This window comes from Schistocerca cancellata, chromosome 2 (assembly GCF_023864275.1).
Source record: "Schistocerca cancellata isolate TAMUIC-IGC-003103 chromosome 2, iqSchCanc2.1, whole genome shotgun sequence".
Taxonomy (NCBI): domain Eukaryota; kingdom Metazoa; phylum Arthropoda; class Insecta; order Orthoptera; family Acrididae; genus Schistocerca; species Schistocerca cancellata.
This window is the reverse complement of record NC_064627.1, coordinates 540,709,638-540,723,418: the sequence shown is the minus strand read 5'-3', so window position 1 is coordinate 540,723,418 and position 13,781 is coordinate 540,709,638. Positions and strand designations below refer to the sequence as shown.

Sequence of the window (13,781 nt, the reverse complement as noted above, 5' to 3'; positions counted from 1 at the left end):
AACTGGGTTTCCATCTGAGCTCTTGATATTCATACAAGTGGTTCTCTTTTCTCCAAAGGTCTCTTTAATTTTCCTATACGCAGCATCTATCTTACCCCTAGTGAGATAAGTCTCTACATCCTTACATTTGTCCTCCAGCCATCCCTGCTTAGCCATTTTGCACTTCCTGTCGATCTCATTTTTGAGACGTTTGTATTTCTTTTTGCCTGCTTCATTTACTGCATTTTTATATTTTCTCCTTTCATCAATTAAATTCAATATTTCTTCTGTTACCCAAGGGTTTCTACTAGCCCTCCTTTTTTTACCTATTTGATCCTGTGCTGCCTTCACTATTTTATCCCTCAAAGTTACCCATTCTTCTTCTTCTACTGTATTTCTTTCCCCCATTCCTGTCAGTTGTTCCCTTATGCTCTCCCTGAAACTCTGTACAACCTCTGGTTCTTTCAGTTTATCCAGGCCCCATCTCCTTAATTTCCCACCTTTTTGCAGTTTATTCAGTTGTAATCTACAGTTCATAACCAATAGATTGTGGTCAGAGTCCACATCTGCCCCTGGAAATGTCCTACAATTTAAAACCTGGTTCCTAAATCTCTGTCTTACCATTATGTAATCTATCTGATACCTCTTAGTATCTCCAGGATTCTTCCATGTATGCAACCTTCTTTCATGATTCTTGAACCAAGTGTTAGATATGATTAAGTTATGCTCTGCGCAAAATTCCACCAGACGGCTTCCTCTTTCATTTCTTAACCCCAATCCATATTCACCTACTATGTTTCCTTCTCTCCCTTTTCCTACGCTTGAATTCCAGTCACCCATGACTATTAAATTTTCGTCTCCCTTCACTATTTGAATAATTTCTTTTATCTCCTCATACATTTCATCAATTTCTTCGTCATCTGCAGAGCTAGAATGTATCATCTATGTATACCCCAAAAATTTTGACATAACTTGGATCATCTGACAGAAGCTTATCTCTAAGACTACAAACCAACTGCTGTGTTTTGTTTTCATTCAGCAGTAACACTACAGTTGATTTAATTTTGAAATTGTCCGTGGATTCATTTCGGCTTTCAACAAATGGGCCACACGACTGGCACAAACGTTTTCGCAAGTTAGTTCATAAAATAAAATGCACCTTACTCTTTTTTTTTCCTTATTGTGCCGATCAGGTCAGGCACTTCATTCACTCTGATTGGATATCTAAAAATAGGTACCGGTATAACAGGAATAGTTCTGCACAACATGTCAGCTTAAGTTGCGTTATAGTACAACACAATAAGACAACTGATATCAACAACTCGCTGCGCCAAGCCGAGAACCTTTCACCTCTCCCGTATCTAATCCAAGACATAGCATCTACCTAAGTCGTGGTGGCTGACTGGGGCGTCGGCTTGCGTGCTGTGCAGGTGATGTCGCTGCTGCAGCAAGGGAACCGAGAGCGCACCGTGGAGCCGACCGCGGCCAACCAGACGTCCTCGCGGTCCCACGCACTGCTCAGCGTCTCCGTGACGCACTCGGCGGACTCCGGGCACCGCCACAGGCTGCGCAGGGGGCGACTCTTCATGGTCGACTTGGCTGGCTCCGAGCGCGCCTCCAACACGCAGGTACCGCTGCCGCTTCCCCTGTAACGCTGCACGACCGAAAGGTCACCAGTTTTGCGAAATGAGTGGTACACAGTATGAACTGTCGGGAAATCTAAAATGAGCTTTACTTCTGTGATCACTTGTATGTCAAGTCGTATTTTCTCTATAGGGTCATGAAACATAATTAACTCGTATCATCTCATTTGTTATTAACATTTTCATGGAGATTATCTTCTACATCTGAGTAGAGAATCTAAAAGCTGCGCAGGAGAACTGAAGTACAGATTCGGAGTGCGACTTCAATACAAAAGTGCCATTTATTCTCGGTGGGATTTTTATTTCTTTCGTTTGTCACAATTTAGTCCATAAGATTTCCTAGTACAAATATCTCCGAAATAGAACGGGCTGCAATATGTTCCTGGCATATCCTGCACTAGATTGACCAACTCTACCTTATTTCCCGGTATCTCCAGTATAATACCGTAGCATATTTTAAAAATCGTTCTGGCGCCCTTATTGTAATCCTGTTTTTCGCGCATATCTGGTCTATGATCTCTGTTGTAAATACACTACTGGCCATTAAAATTGCTACACCAAGAAGAAATGAAGATGATAAACGGGTATTCATAGGACAAATATATTATGCTAGAACTGACATGTGATTACATTTTCACGCAGTTTGGGTGCACAGATCCTGAGAAATCAGTACCCAGAACGACCACCTCTGGCTGTAATAACGGCCTTGATACGCCTGGGCATTGAGTCAAACAGAGTTTGGATGGCGTGTACAGTTACAGCTGCCCATGCAGCTTCAACATGATACCACAGTTCATCAAGAGTAGTGACTGGCGTATTGTGACGAGCCAGTTGCTCGGCCACCATTGACCGCATGTTTTCAGTTGGTGATAGATCTGGCGAATGTGCTGGCCAGAGCAGCAGTCGAACATTTTCTGTATCCAGAAAGGCCCGTACAGGACCTGCAACATGCGGTCGTGCATTATCCTGCTGAAATGTAGGGTTTCGCAGGGATCGAATGAAGGATAGAGCCACGGGTCGTAACACATCTGAAATGTAACGTCCACTGTTCAAAGTGTCGTCAGTACGAACAAGAGGTGTAACCATACCATCACGCCAGGTGATATACCAGTATGGCGATGACGAATACACGCTTCCAATGTGCGTTCCCCGCGATGTCGTCAAACACAGATGCGACCATCATGATGCTGTAAACAGAACCTGGATTCATCCGAAAAAATGACGTTTTGCCATTCGTACACCAAGGTTTGTCGTTGAGTACACCATCGCAGGCGCTCCTGTCTGTGATGCAGCGTCAAGAGTAACCGCAGCCACGGTCTCCGAGCTGATAGTCCATGCTGCTGCAAACGTCGTCGAACTGTTCGTGCAGATGGTTGTTGTCTTGCAAATGTCCCCATCTGTTGACTCAGGGATCGAGACGTGGCTGCACGATCCGTTACAGCCTTCGTGTCTACATGGGTCGTGAGAGGGGGTGAATGTTTACTTGACTCTCGGTCAGTATTGCAGTCCACGTTTGCGCTCGCCTCTTACCGATTAGCAGTACACGTAACACATGGTTTATAGAGACGTTACATTATTTATTTCTCAGTTGACTCACACAACACAACAACATTTCGTAATGATTCGGAAGAGCCAGTACTGATAGATGGCTTTAAGTTGCCAGCAGTGAAAAACAGAGGACACTCAACACAAAATGTTCGGATCTGTGTAGACTTCTTTGCATATTATGCGGACAGTATATCGTGGCACTCGGCTGCGACCGTAAATAAACGAGGACTATGACTGCCTGACTGGAGAGAAGTGTTGCAGGAAAACAAGCCCCACCTCCTACTGGAAGGGCTGCCATCCTATGTTCGCGTTCTGTGCTTCCAGGAATGCATAATTGACATAACGATCGTAGGGATCGTTGACTCCTTTTGTTGTAGTGAGATTCGCTTTCTAATCTCTTTATGTACAAGCATTAGTCTCTTCACTCGTTTCAGATAAAGAAAAGAAAACAAGCAATTCACAACCCAAAGTGAACTGGAATACACAAAGCATTTGGTGGTGGCTACAGCGCGCAATTGTTTGCTGCGATTGGCAATGGTAGTTCAGACCCGGCCTCTACTGGTATCTTACGTAACCACATTGCAAAACACTCCCCAGCTATAAAATTGCTACGATATAGTGTCCGCATTAATAAATGTATTTGTTATAATCGCACCTGTTACTGTAACTGTATCTGGATATTATATGCCACAAAAAAATAAATCATTTTGATTAGATAAGAACCATTTTTCATTCCGTTGACCTAACACTGAGGGGATCGTCGTAAGTGTATAACAAGTCAGAAAACATAATATAACAAACATATTTTGAACACTTGAATGTAATACTCGTTTCTGAATGTATACCAAATCTGAGTCATATAACACACTTTTGCACTCTGAAATATTTCTCTCTGTTTGTGGAGCTACCTCAAAATATGATACCTTATAACATATAGCAATACAGTACAAGTAAGGAAACTTGGAATTTTATTCCCTCCATTATGGAGACTGTAGTTGGCGCTGATGTTGATTGATATACATTGATAGTTGCACTCACGATGACTGAGCGGACGAAAAATTCACTTTTCCTCTTTTCTTACATTCCTGTCCATTGCTCAACATCACCTCTAAGTGGTGAGTGGGGACCAGTTTGCATACACAAATTGTATTCCAATCTGGATTATCTTCATTGAAAAAGTATATAACTGTTGTTCTACAGTGTTGCGATCAAGCAGATAAAAACATCAAAAAAAGTTTCACACCACCCCAACTCCCAGAACTCATGAAGATAGACGTTGACTGTGGTTATTGTATCACAGACACAGTCCCTTTGACTGTTCAGAGACGTCACTTAACCCACCCAAAGATGTAAACAACCATGCATGAGTAGCGACTATTACACGGAGGGGGTCCGACAGCCGATCAGTTCCAGTCATTCCACCAGGGAGGACGTACACGGCTCGTGTTGTCTGTAGTTCAACCATGCCTACGCGGTCAATACCGCGTTTCGATCGCGTCCGCATTGTTACTTTGTGCCAAGAAGGACTCTCAACGAGGGAAGTGTCCAGGCTTCCAGGAGTGAACCAAAGCGATGTTGTTCAGACATGGAGAAGATACAGAGAGAATGGAACTGTCGATGACATACCTCGCTCAGGCCGCCCAAAGACTACAACTGCAGTGGCTGACCGCTACCTATGGATTATGGCTCGGAGAAACACTGACAGCAACACCACCATGTCGAATAACGCTTTCGTGCAGCCACAGGACGTCGTGTGTAATAGGCTGCATGATGCGCAACTTCACTCCCGACGTCCGTGGCAAGGTCCATCTTAGCAACCTTTACACCATGCAGTGCGGTACAGATGGGCCCAACAACATGCCGAATGGACCGCTCAGGATAGGCATCACGATCTCTTCATCGATGAGTGTCGCATATGCCTTCGACCAGACAATCGTCAGAGACGTGTTTGGAGGCCCGGTCAGGCTGAACGCCTTAGACACACTGTCCAGCGAGTGCAGCAGGGTGGAGGTTCCCTGCTGTTATGGGGTGGCATTATGTGGGGCCGACGTACGACGCTGATGGTCATGGAAGGCGCCGTAACGGACGTACGATACGGGAATGTCATCCTCCGACCGATAGTGCAACAATATGGGCAGCATATCGGCGAGGCACTTGTCTTCATGGACGACCATTCGTTCCCCCATCGTGCACATCTTGTGAGTGACTTCCTTCAGGATAATGACTTTGCTCGATTAGATAGGCTGCATGTTCTCCAGACATGTACCCTATCGAACAGGCCTGGGATAGATTGAAAAGGGCTGGTTATGGACGACGTGACCCACTAATCGCTCTCAGGGATCTACGCCGAATCGCCGTTGAGGAGTGGGACACTCTGGACCAACAGTGCCTTGATGAACTTCTGGATAGTATGCTACGACGAATACAGGCATGCATCAATGCAATAGGATGTGCTGCTGGGTATTAAATGTACCGGTGTGTACAGCAATCTGGACCACTACCTCTGAAGGTCTCGCTGTATGGTGGTACAACATGCAATGTGTGATTTCCATGAGCAATAAAAATGGCGGATATGATGTTTATGTTGACCGCTATTTCAATTTTCTGTATAGGTTCCGAAACTCTCGGAACTGAGGGGAAGCAAAAAAAAAAAATTTGGTGTGTGTATTATGCCAGGAATAGGAAACCAACAACAGTTGTTTAATATTTCAGAGCAAAGGTATTCCTGATCGGTTTACTGTGTTAAATTTAAACTGGGAAAGCACAAATAGACCATAGCGTGATAATAACAGCTAGTTAATAATTTGATGTAATTTTTTTCACTGTGCCACTTACCAGAAGCATCGTCATCAATTCCTCCTCCACTTGGAAGCTTGCAGAACACGTCAATGTTCAAAATGCCAGCACAGTTGATGATTCCCGGTTAACTGGCTCATCGCTGTCGCTTAGTACTGGCCGCAACACTGCCTCAACGGATGACTACACTCTTCTCCAACTATTCATTATGGTAGCCTTCTCCAATTTATTGCACGCTTCAATAAAGCACAGAAGAGTAAACCGTGTCCTTGTTTTAATTGTGGACGACTGGACATTCGTATGTTTGGAAAACAGCACCATGTAAGGCGATTGCTTTCCACAACTTCGACATAGCCTCGGTAAAGTCGTTTTCACGTTCCTTCTGAACAGGGGCAAGAAGTGCAAGTGGATGATGACGTTTAATTCATTCCAAAATCCCATTGTCTGAATCAGGGCTGTCACGTTGATTGGAAGACAGAGAGCTTGCATACCACTAGACCTTAGAGTCACATCAGAAGGATGACTGGGAACATTGTCAATTATAAAGATAGCTTTCAGTGGAAGCTTTCTGCTTCTTCAGCTCTTGTCTCACAGCTAGCACAAATACTTTATAGAACCACCAAGAAGATATTTCTCTGTCCATCGGCACTTTCTTCTGAGTTCACTTTTTCACTGGTAATCTATTTATGTCACTGTCTCAAAAACAATTGCGATATTAGGGTTTGCCAATCACCACGAGCGGTAGTTTATGACTCATTTGCGTTACAACATGCCAGTAATGTTACGCACTGTTTCTGTTTGTTGTAGCAACTAGCTTCCTTCTCGTTCGTGGCAGCTAATGTTTTTGAATGAAGCATCTTGTAGAAGAGAGCCGTTTCATCAGCTTTGCACAAGGCATCAGCAGTTAAATTTCCTTCCTCTGTTATCTTCCGTATCTTCTTTACAAACTCTCCTGTACATTTTTTCAACAGCTGAGCGACTTTCTCTGGAGACTGTCAACTGCAGCATGCCATGCCTTTTCCCCCATTTCAATAGGCAATTGTTGCAGACAAGTTACGGCTGCGTAGTTGTTTCTCAAGTGAAATTGCTGTTGCAATTGCTGGACTTCCTTTACTGCATTTCAGAACCAAAACAGTTTCGGTTGCGAAATTATTTAATGTCAGTGATGCATTTCATCCTCTTAGGGCAAAATTAGACTGTATAAAAGTAGCTGGATACGTGATACACCATTCTTAAAACCACATATAATGTAAAATAGACACCAAGGAAAACGGATATATACAGGATGTCCCATCTAAACTTTTCACAGCCAGTATCTTTGGAACCGCAATAGGTATTGACAAACGGGTTTCACGGATATGAGTGTACGGCAGGGGCTCACGAAAGTAAATACTATGCGACATTCTAAACAGTGTGCAAATATTTTTTTCAACATAAACTTTTTTAAATGGACACTTCAAATTATTCCATACGCAATTAATAACACGAGAAATCACAATAATAATGCCGTTGGTTGCTTCGCAATACATCAGTTACATCCCGAGAAATTGGGATGCGAAGTTGACGCGTGAAATGAACGAAACGCATAGCTATTGCACTTTCCGCGATGCAAGTGGGACCCGCACGTTGCTCGTAATCACGATGTGAATGACGTACGTATTCTTACTTTCACTTTCATCACGAGGGATGAAAATAATAATAGGAATTCCTACCACAAACATTGATATGTACATAACGGTGTCCCTCAAGCCGGCCGGAGTGGCCGAGCGGTTAAAGGCGCTAGAGTCTGGAACCGCACGACCGCTACGGTCGCAGGTTCGAATCCTGCCTCGGGAATGGATGTGTGTGATGTCCTTAGGTTAGTTAGGTTTAAGTAGTTCTAAGTTCTAGGGGTCTTATGACCACAGCAGTTGAGTCCCATAGTGCTCAGAGCCATTTGAACCATTTTTTTTTTTTGTCCCTCATGTGTGTTGTATTGATTTATGTACGGAATACAGAACACTACCGGCTGGTGTACGCTGCCCCGTTTCACCGCCCAGGTCAATCCTTTGCCTCTGCAGTTGTGTACAGGAACAGGCCTCAGGCGGCGCTGTGTGTGGGAATGGCTCACTACGAAGCAGGTTGTTCTGTATGGAAGTACGTACAGGCACATGGCACTGGTGTGCTGTACACTGTAATTGGTGTCACTGTTGCAACTGTGATATTAATTTACCTGTACATCCATTCTAGGCATTCGACATGGTATTCACAAATGAGGAAATGGTTGATATGGTATTACAGTACGGAGAATGTCACCAAGATGGCACACATGCGGCACAGCTGTATGCCCAGCGGTGCCCTAATAGACGTCATCCGACCAGCCCTACCTTCATGAATATTATTAGAAGGCTTCGCGCGACAGGGCGATTGTCTCCACGAAGGCGGATCCGGAACTGAGGCGTAACACATGAAGCATCAGAGGTAGTTGTTCTGGCGGCAACTGCAATAAACTCTCATGCAAGCATTCGTCAAATGGAGTGGCAGATGGCAAACCCTCGAACAAGCGCCATGTATATCCTGCGCAGGTATAGATACCATCCATATCATGTGGTGCTACATCAAGGCCTCCGGCTGGAACACTGTCAGTGGGTTCTGCAGTAAGGCCATGACTTTAGGCGTAGAGTATTGTTTACTGATGGCGCTACGTTTACAAATCATGGGAATGCCAACTTACAAAATATGCACCACTGGTCACCAGAAAGCCCACACTGGATTCGCCAGATTGTACATCAGCGTCAGTAGTGTGTCAACGTATGGTGTGGCATTATAGGACACAACGTCATTGACCCATATTTCGTTGATGGCATTTTGAACGGGCGGCAGTAGAAGCGGTTCCTGAGATGTACCTTTATTGGACTAATGGAAGACCTATCCCATCATTTGCGTCAAATAATGTGGTATCAGCAGGATGGATGCACTGTGCATAATGCCATGGTGGCACGACAGGCACTAAACCAACAATTCCCACATCGGCGGATTGGACGGGGCAGTTCGACTCAGGGATTTCGAGCATGGTCGCCGGACCTCACCTTCATGGGCTTTTTTTCTCTGGGGGCTGTGAAAGATGTGGTGTATTAGCAGGTCCCAACAACAATGCCCACATGAAAGCCCGTATCACCGCAGCATGCACTGCAAAAACACCTCAGGCAGTGACAGCCGTGAGCGAATACTTGATGGAGACCACATAGAAGCAAATGGCGATCTCTCAGAACATACGTTGTAGCGCTTCAGCTGTGAGACGTGTGACTGCACACCAGCGTGTATTTTGTGTATTACGGAGAAGACATATGTTTGTTTTGTTCACACTACTGCATGTATAAGTATGCACTGCACCATCTGCAACAGTTCAATTGTTTCACAGTCATTGAAGATGTTCAGTGACATGTCCTGTACGTGACACGTACCGCAGTGTAGTTGATGCACAACTACGTACAAATATCATATATCCCTCTGTGCGACCCTTCGGCAACCATTAATTTTGTTTACTCTGGCCGGTGGTTACCCGTATTTCGTCACTGTTATGTCCATTGTAGTACTGTCGAAAAGTTCAATTAAGCACCTACGAGTAAACCATGTCCTTGTTTTCATTGTGGGCCACTGGACATTCATATGTTTTCCAGGTCACGTACTTACAGCATACATAATAATATGTAAGTACAGAATTTGTCACATCGTAGGACATCAATAACATCGTGATTACGAGCTACGTGCGGGTCACGCTTGCATTGCGAGAAGTGCAATAGCCACATGTTTCATTCATTTCACGTGTCAGTTTCGCGTTCAAATTACTCGGGATGTAATTGACGTAATAGATGCAACATAGGCCATTGTTGTTGTTGTTGTGGTCCTCAGTCCTGAGACTGGTTTGATGCAGCTCTCCACGCCACTCTATCCTGTGCAAGCCTCTTCATCTCCCAGTATCTACTGCAACCTACATCCTTCTGAATCTGCTTAGTGTATTCATCTCTTGGTCTCCCTCTACGATTTTTACCCTCCACACTGCCCTCCAATGCCAAATTTGTGATCCCTTGATGCCTCAAAACATGTCCTACCAACCGATCCCTTCTTCCAGTCAAGATGTGCCACAAACTTCTCTTCTCCCCAATCCTATTCAATACCTCCTCATTAGTTACGTGATCTACCCACCTTATCTTCAGCATTCTTCTGTAGCACCACATTTCGAAAGCTTCTATTCTCTTCTTGTCCAAACTAGTTATCGTCCATGTTTCACTTCCATACATGGCTACATTCCATACAAATACCTTCAGAAACGACTTCCTGACACTTAAATCTATACTCGATGTTAACAAATTCCTCTTCTTAAGAAACGCTTTCCTTGCCATTTCCAGTCTACATTTTATATCCTCTCTACTTCGACCATCATCGGTTATTTTACTCCCTAAATAGCAAAACTCCTTTACTACTTTAAGTGTCTCATTTCCTAATCTAATTCCCTCAGCATCACCCGACTTAATTTGACTACATTCCATTATCCTCGTTTTGCTTTTGTTGATGTTCATCTTATATCCTCCTTTCAAGACACTGTCCATTCCGTTCAACTGCTCTTCCAAGTCCTTTGCTGTCTCTGACAGAATTACAATGTCATCGGCGAACCTCAAAGTTTTTACTTCTTCTCCATGAACTTTAATACCTACTCCGAATTTTTCTTTTGTTTCCTTTACTGCTTGCTCAATATACAGATTGAATAACATCGGGGAGAGGCTACAACCCTGTCTTACTCCTTTCCCAACCACTGCTTCCCTTTCATGCCCCTCGACTCTTATAACTGCCGTCTGGTTTCTGTACAAACTGTAAATAGCCTTTCGCTCCCTGTATTTTACCCCTGCCACCTTCAGAATTTGAAAGAGAGTATTCCAGTTAACATTGTCAAAAGCTTTCTCTAAGTCTACAAATGCTAGAAATGTAGGTTTGCCTTTTCTTAATCTTTCTTCTAAGATAAGTCGTAAGGTCAGTATTGCCTCACGTGTTCCAACATTTCTACGGAATCCGAACTGATCTTCTCCGAGGTCGGCTTCTACCAGTTTTTCCATTCGTCTGTAAAGAATTCGCGTTAGTATTTTGCAGCTGTGACTTATTAAACTGATAGTTCGGTAATTTTCACATCTGTCAACACCTGCTTTCTTTGGGATTGGAATTATTATATTCTTCTTGAAGTCTGAGGGTATTTCGCCTGTCTCATACATCGTGCTCACCATATGGTAGAGTTTTTTCATGACTGGCTCTCCCGAGGCCATCAGTAGTTCAAATGGAATGTTGTCTACTCCCGGGGCCTTGTTTCGACTCAGGTCTTTCAGTGCTCTGTCAAACTCTTCACGCAGTATCTTATCTCCCATTTCGTCTTCATCTACATCCTCTTCCATTTCCATAATATTGTCCTCAAGTACATCGCCCTTGTATAAACCCTCTATATACTCCTTCCACCTTTCTGCCTTACCTTCTTTGCTTAGAACTGGGTTGCCATCTGAGCTCTTGATATTCATACAAGTGGTTCTCTTCTCTCCAAAGGTCTCTTTAATTTTCCTGTAGGCAGTATCTATCTTACCCCTAGTGAGACAAGCCTCTACATCCTTACATTTGTCCTCTAGCCATCCCTGCTTAGCCATTTTGCACTTCCTGTCGATATCATTTTTGAGACGTTTGTATTTCTTTTTGCCTGCTTCATTTACTGCATTTTTATATTTTCTCCTTTCATCAATTAAATTCAATATTTCTTCTGTTACCCAAGGATTTCTATTAGCCCTCGTCTTTTTACCTACTTGATCCTCTGCTGCCTTCACTACTTCATCCCTCAGAGCTACCCATTCTTCTTCTACTGTATTTCTTTCCCCCATTCCTGTCAATTGTTCCCTTATGCTCTCCCTGAAACTCTCTACAACCTCTGGTTCTTTCAGTTTATCCAGGTCCCATCTCCTTAAATTCCCACCTTTTTGCAGTTTCTTCAGTTTCAATCTGCAGTTCATAACCAATAGATTGTGGTCAGAATCCATATCTGCCCCAGGAAATGTCTTACAATTTAAAACCTGGTTCCTAAATCTCTGTCTTACCATTATATAATCTATCTGATACCTTTTAGTATCTCCAGGATTCTTCCAGGTATACAACCTTCTTTTATGATTCTTGAACCAAGTGTTAGCTATGATTAAGTTATGCTCTGTGCAAAATTCTACAAGGCGGCTTCCTCTTTCATTCCTTCCCCCCAATCCATATTCACCTACTATGATTCCTTCTCTCCCTTTTCCTACTGACGAATTCCAGTCACCCATGACTATTAAATTTTCGTCTCCCTTCACTACCTGAATATTTTCTTTTATCTCGTCATACATTTCATCTATTTCTTCATCATCTGCAGAGGTAGTTGGCATATAAACTTGTACTACTGTAGTAGGCATGGGCTTTGTGTCTATCTTGGCCACAATAATGCGTTCAGTATGCTATTTGTAGTAGCTAACCCGCACTCCTATTTTTTTATTCATTATTAAACCTACTCCTGCATTACCCCTATTTGATTTTGTATTTATAACCCTGTAATCACCTGACCAAAAGTCTTGTTCCTCCTGCCACCGAACTTCACTAACTCCCACTATATCTAACTTTAACCTATCCATTTCCCTTTTTAAATTTTCTAACCTACCTGCCCGATTAAGGGATCTGACATTCCACGCTCCGATCCGTAGAATGACAGTTTTCTTTCTCCTGATGACGACGTCCTCCTGAGTAGTCCCCGCCCGGAGATCCGAATGGGGGACTATTTTACCTCCGGAATATTTTACCCAAGAGGACGCCGTCATCATTTAATCATACAGTAGAGCTGCATGTCCTCGGGAAAAATTACGGCCGTAGTTTCCCCTTGCTTTCAGCCGTTCTCAGTACCAGCACAGCAACGCCGTTTTGGTTAATGTTACAAGGCCAGATCAGTCAATCATCCAGACTGTTGCCCCTGCAACTACTGAAAAGGCTGCTGCCCCTCTTCAGGAACCACATGTTTGTCTGGCCTCTCAACAGATACCCCTCCGTTGTGGTTGTACCTACGGTACGGCCATCTGTATCGCTGAGGCACGCAAGCCTCCCCACCAACGGCAAGGTCCATGGTTCATGGGGGGAGGACATAGGCCATTATTATTGTGATTTCTCATGTCACTGACTGCGTATGGAATAATATGTGGTGTCCATAAAAAAACGTAGGTTTGTGTTGAAACCAATATTCGCACACAGTTTAGAATATTTCATAACATTTACTGCACTACATTCATGCCCGTGAAAGCCGTTCGTCAATATCTATTGTGGTTTCAGAGGTATTGGCGGTGAAAAGTTTGGACGGAACACCATGTATATGCTGTGTTTTTTAACTGAGGAGGTACTTCATTGAGAAGTAGCGGCTCCGGTTTCATAGACTGACACACGACCGGGAGAGCGGTGTGCTGACCACATGCCCCTCCATATCCGCATCCTGTGGGCTGAGAATGGCACGGCGGCCGGTCGGTACCGTTGGGCCTTCATGGCCTGTTCGGGCGGAGTTCGGTTTATTTGGTAACGGTTTTACATTATATGCGGTTTTATGACTGATGGGTCATGTATCCAGCAACTTTTATACAATCTGACGATGCTCCAAAATGGTAAAACGCGTATTGACCTTAAATAATTTCGCGACCATGACTGTTTTTGTTCTGAAACATTTTTAAACCGATTGCTGTAACAGCGTACCACGGTGTAATGCATTGTTGTACGAACCTTCTTGAAACAGCTAGGCCCAGTTCT

General features: G+C 43.8%; 1 protein-coding gene across 1 annotated transcript in view; it reads left to right on the top strand.

Moving 5' to 3' along the window:
* The window catches only part of LOC126162095 (kinesin-like protein KIF19), a 585,325-nt gene that overhangs the window by 382,933 nt on the left and 188,611 nt on the right, over nucleotides 1-13,781 (top strand). Inside the window, exon 5 of the mRNA XM_049918372.1 lies at nucleotides 1,410-1,607. Coding sequence (XP_049774329.1) covers nucleotides 1,410-1,607 — 198 coding nt within the window. The remainder of the gene's footprint in view (nucleotides 1-1,409; nucleotides 1,608-13,781) is intronic.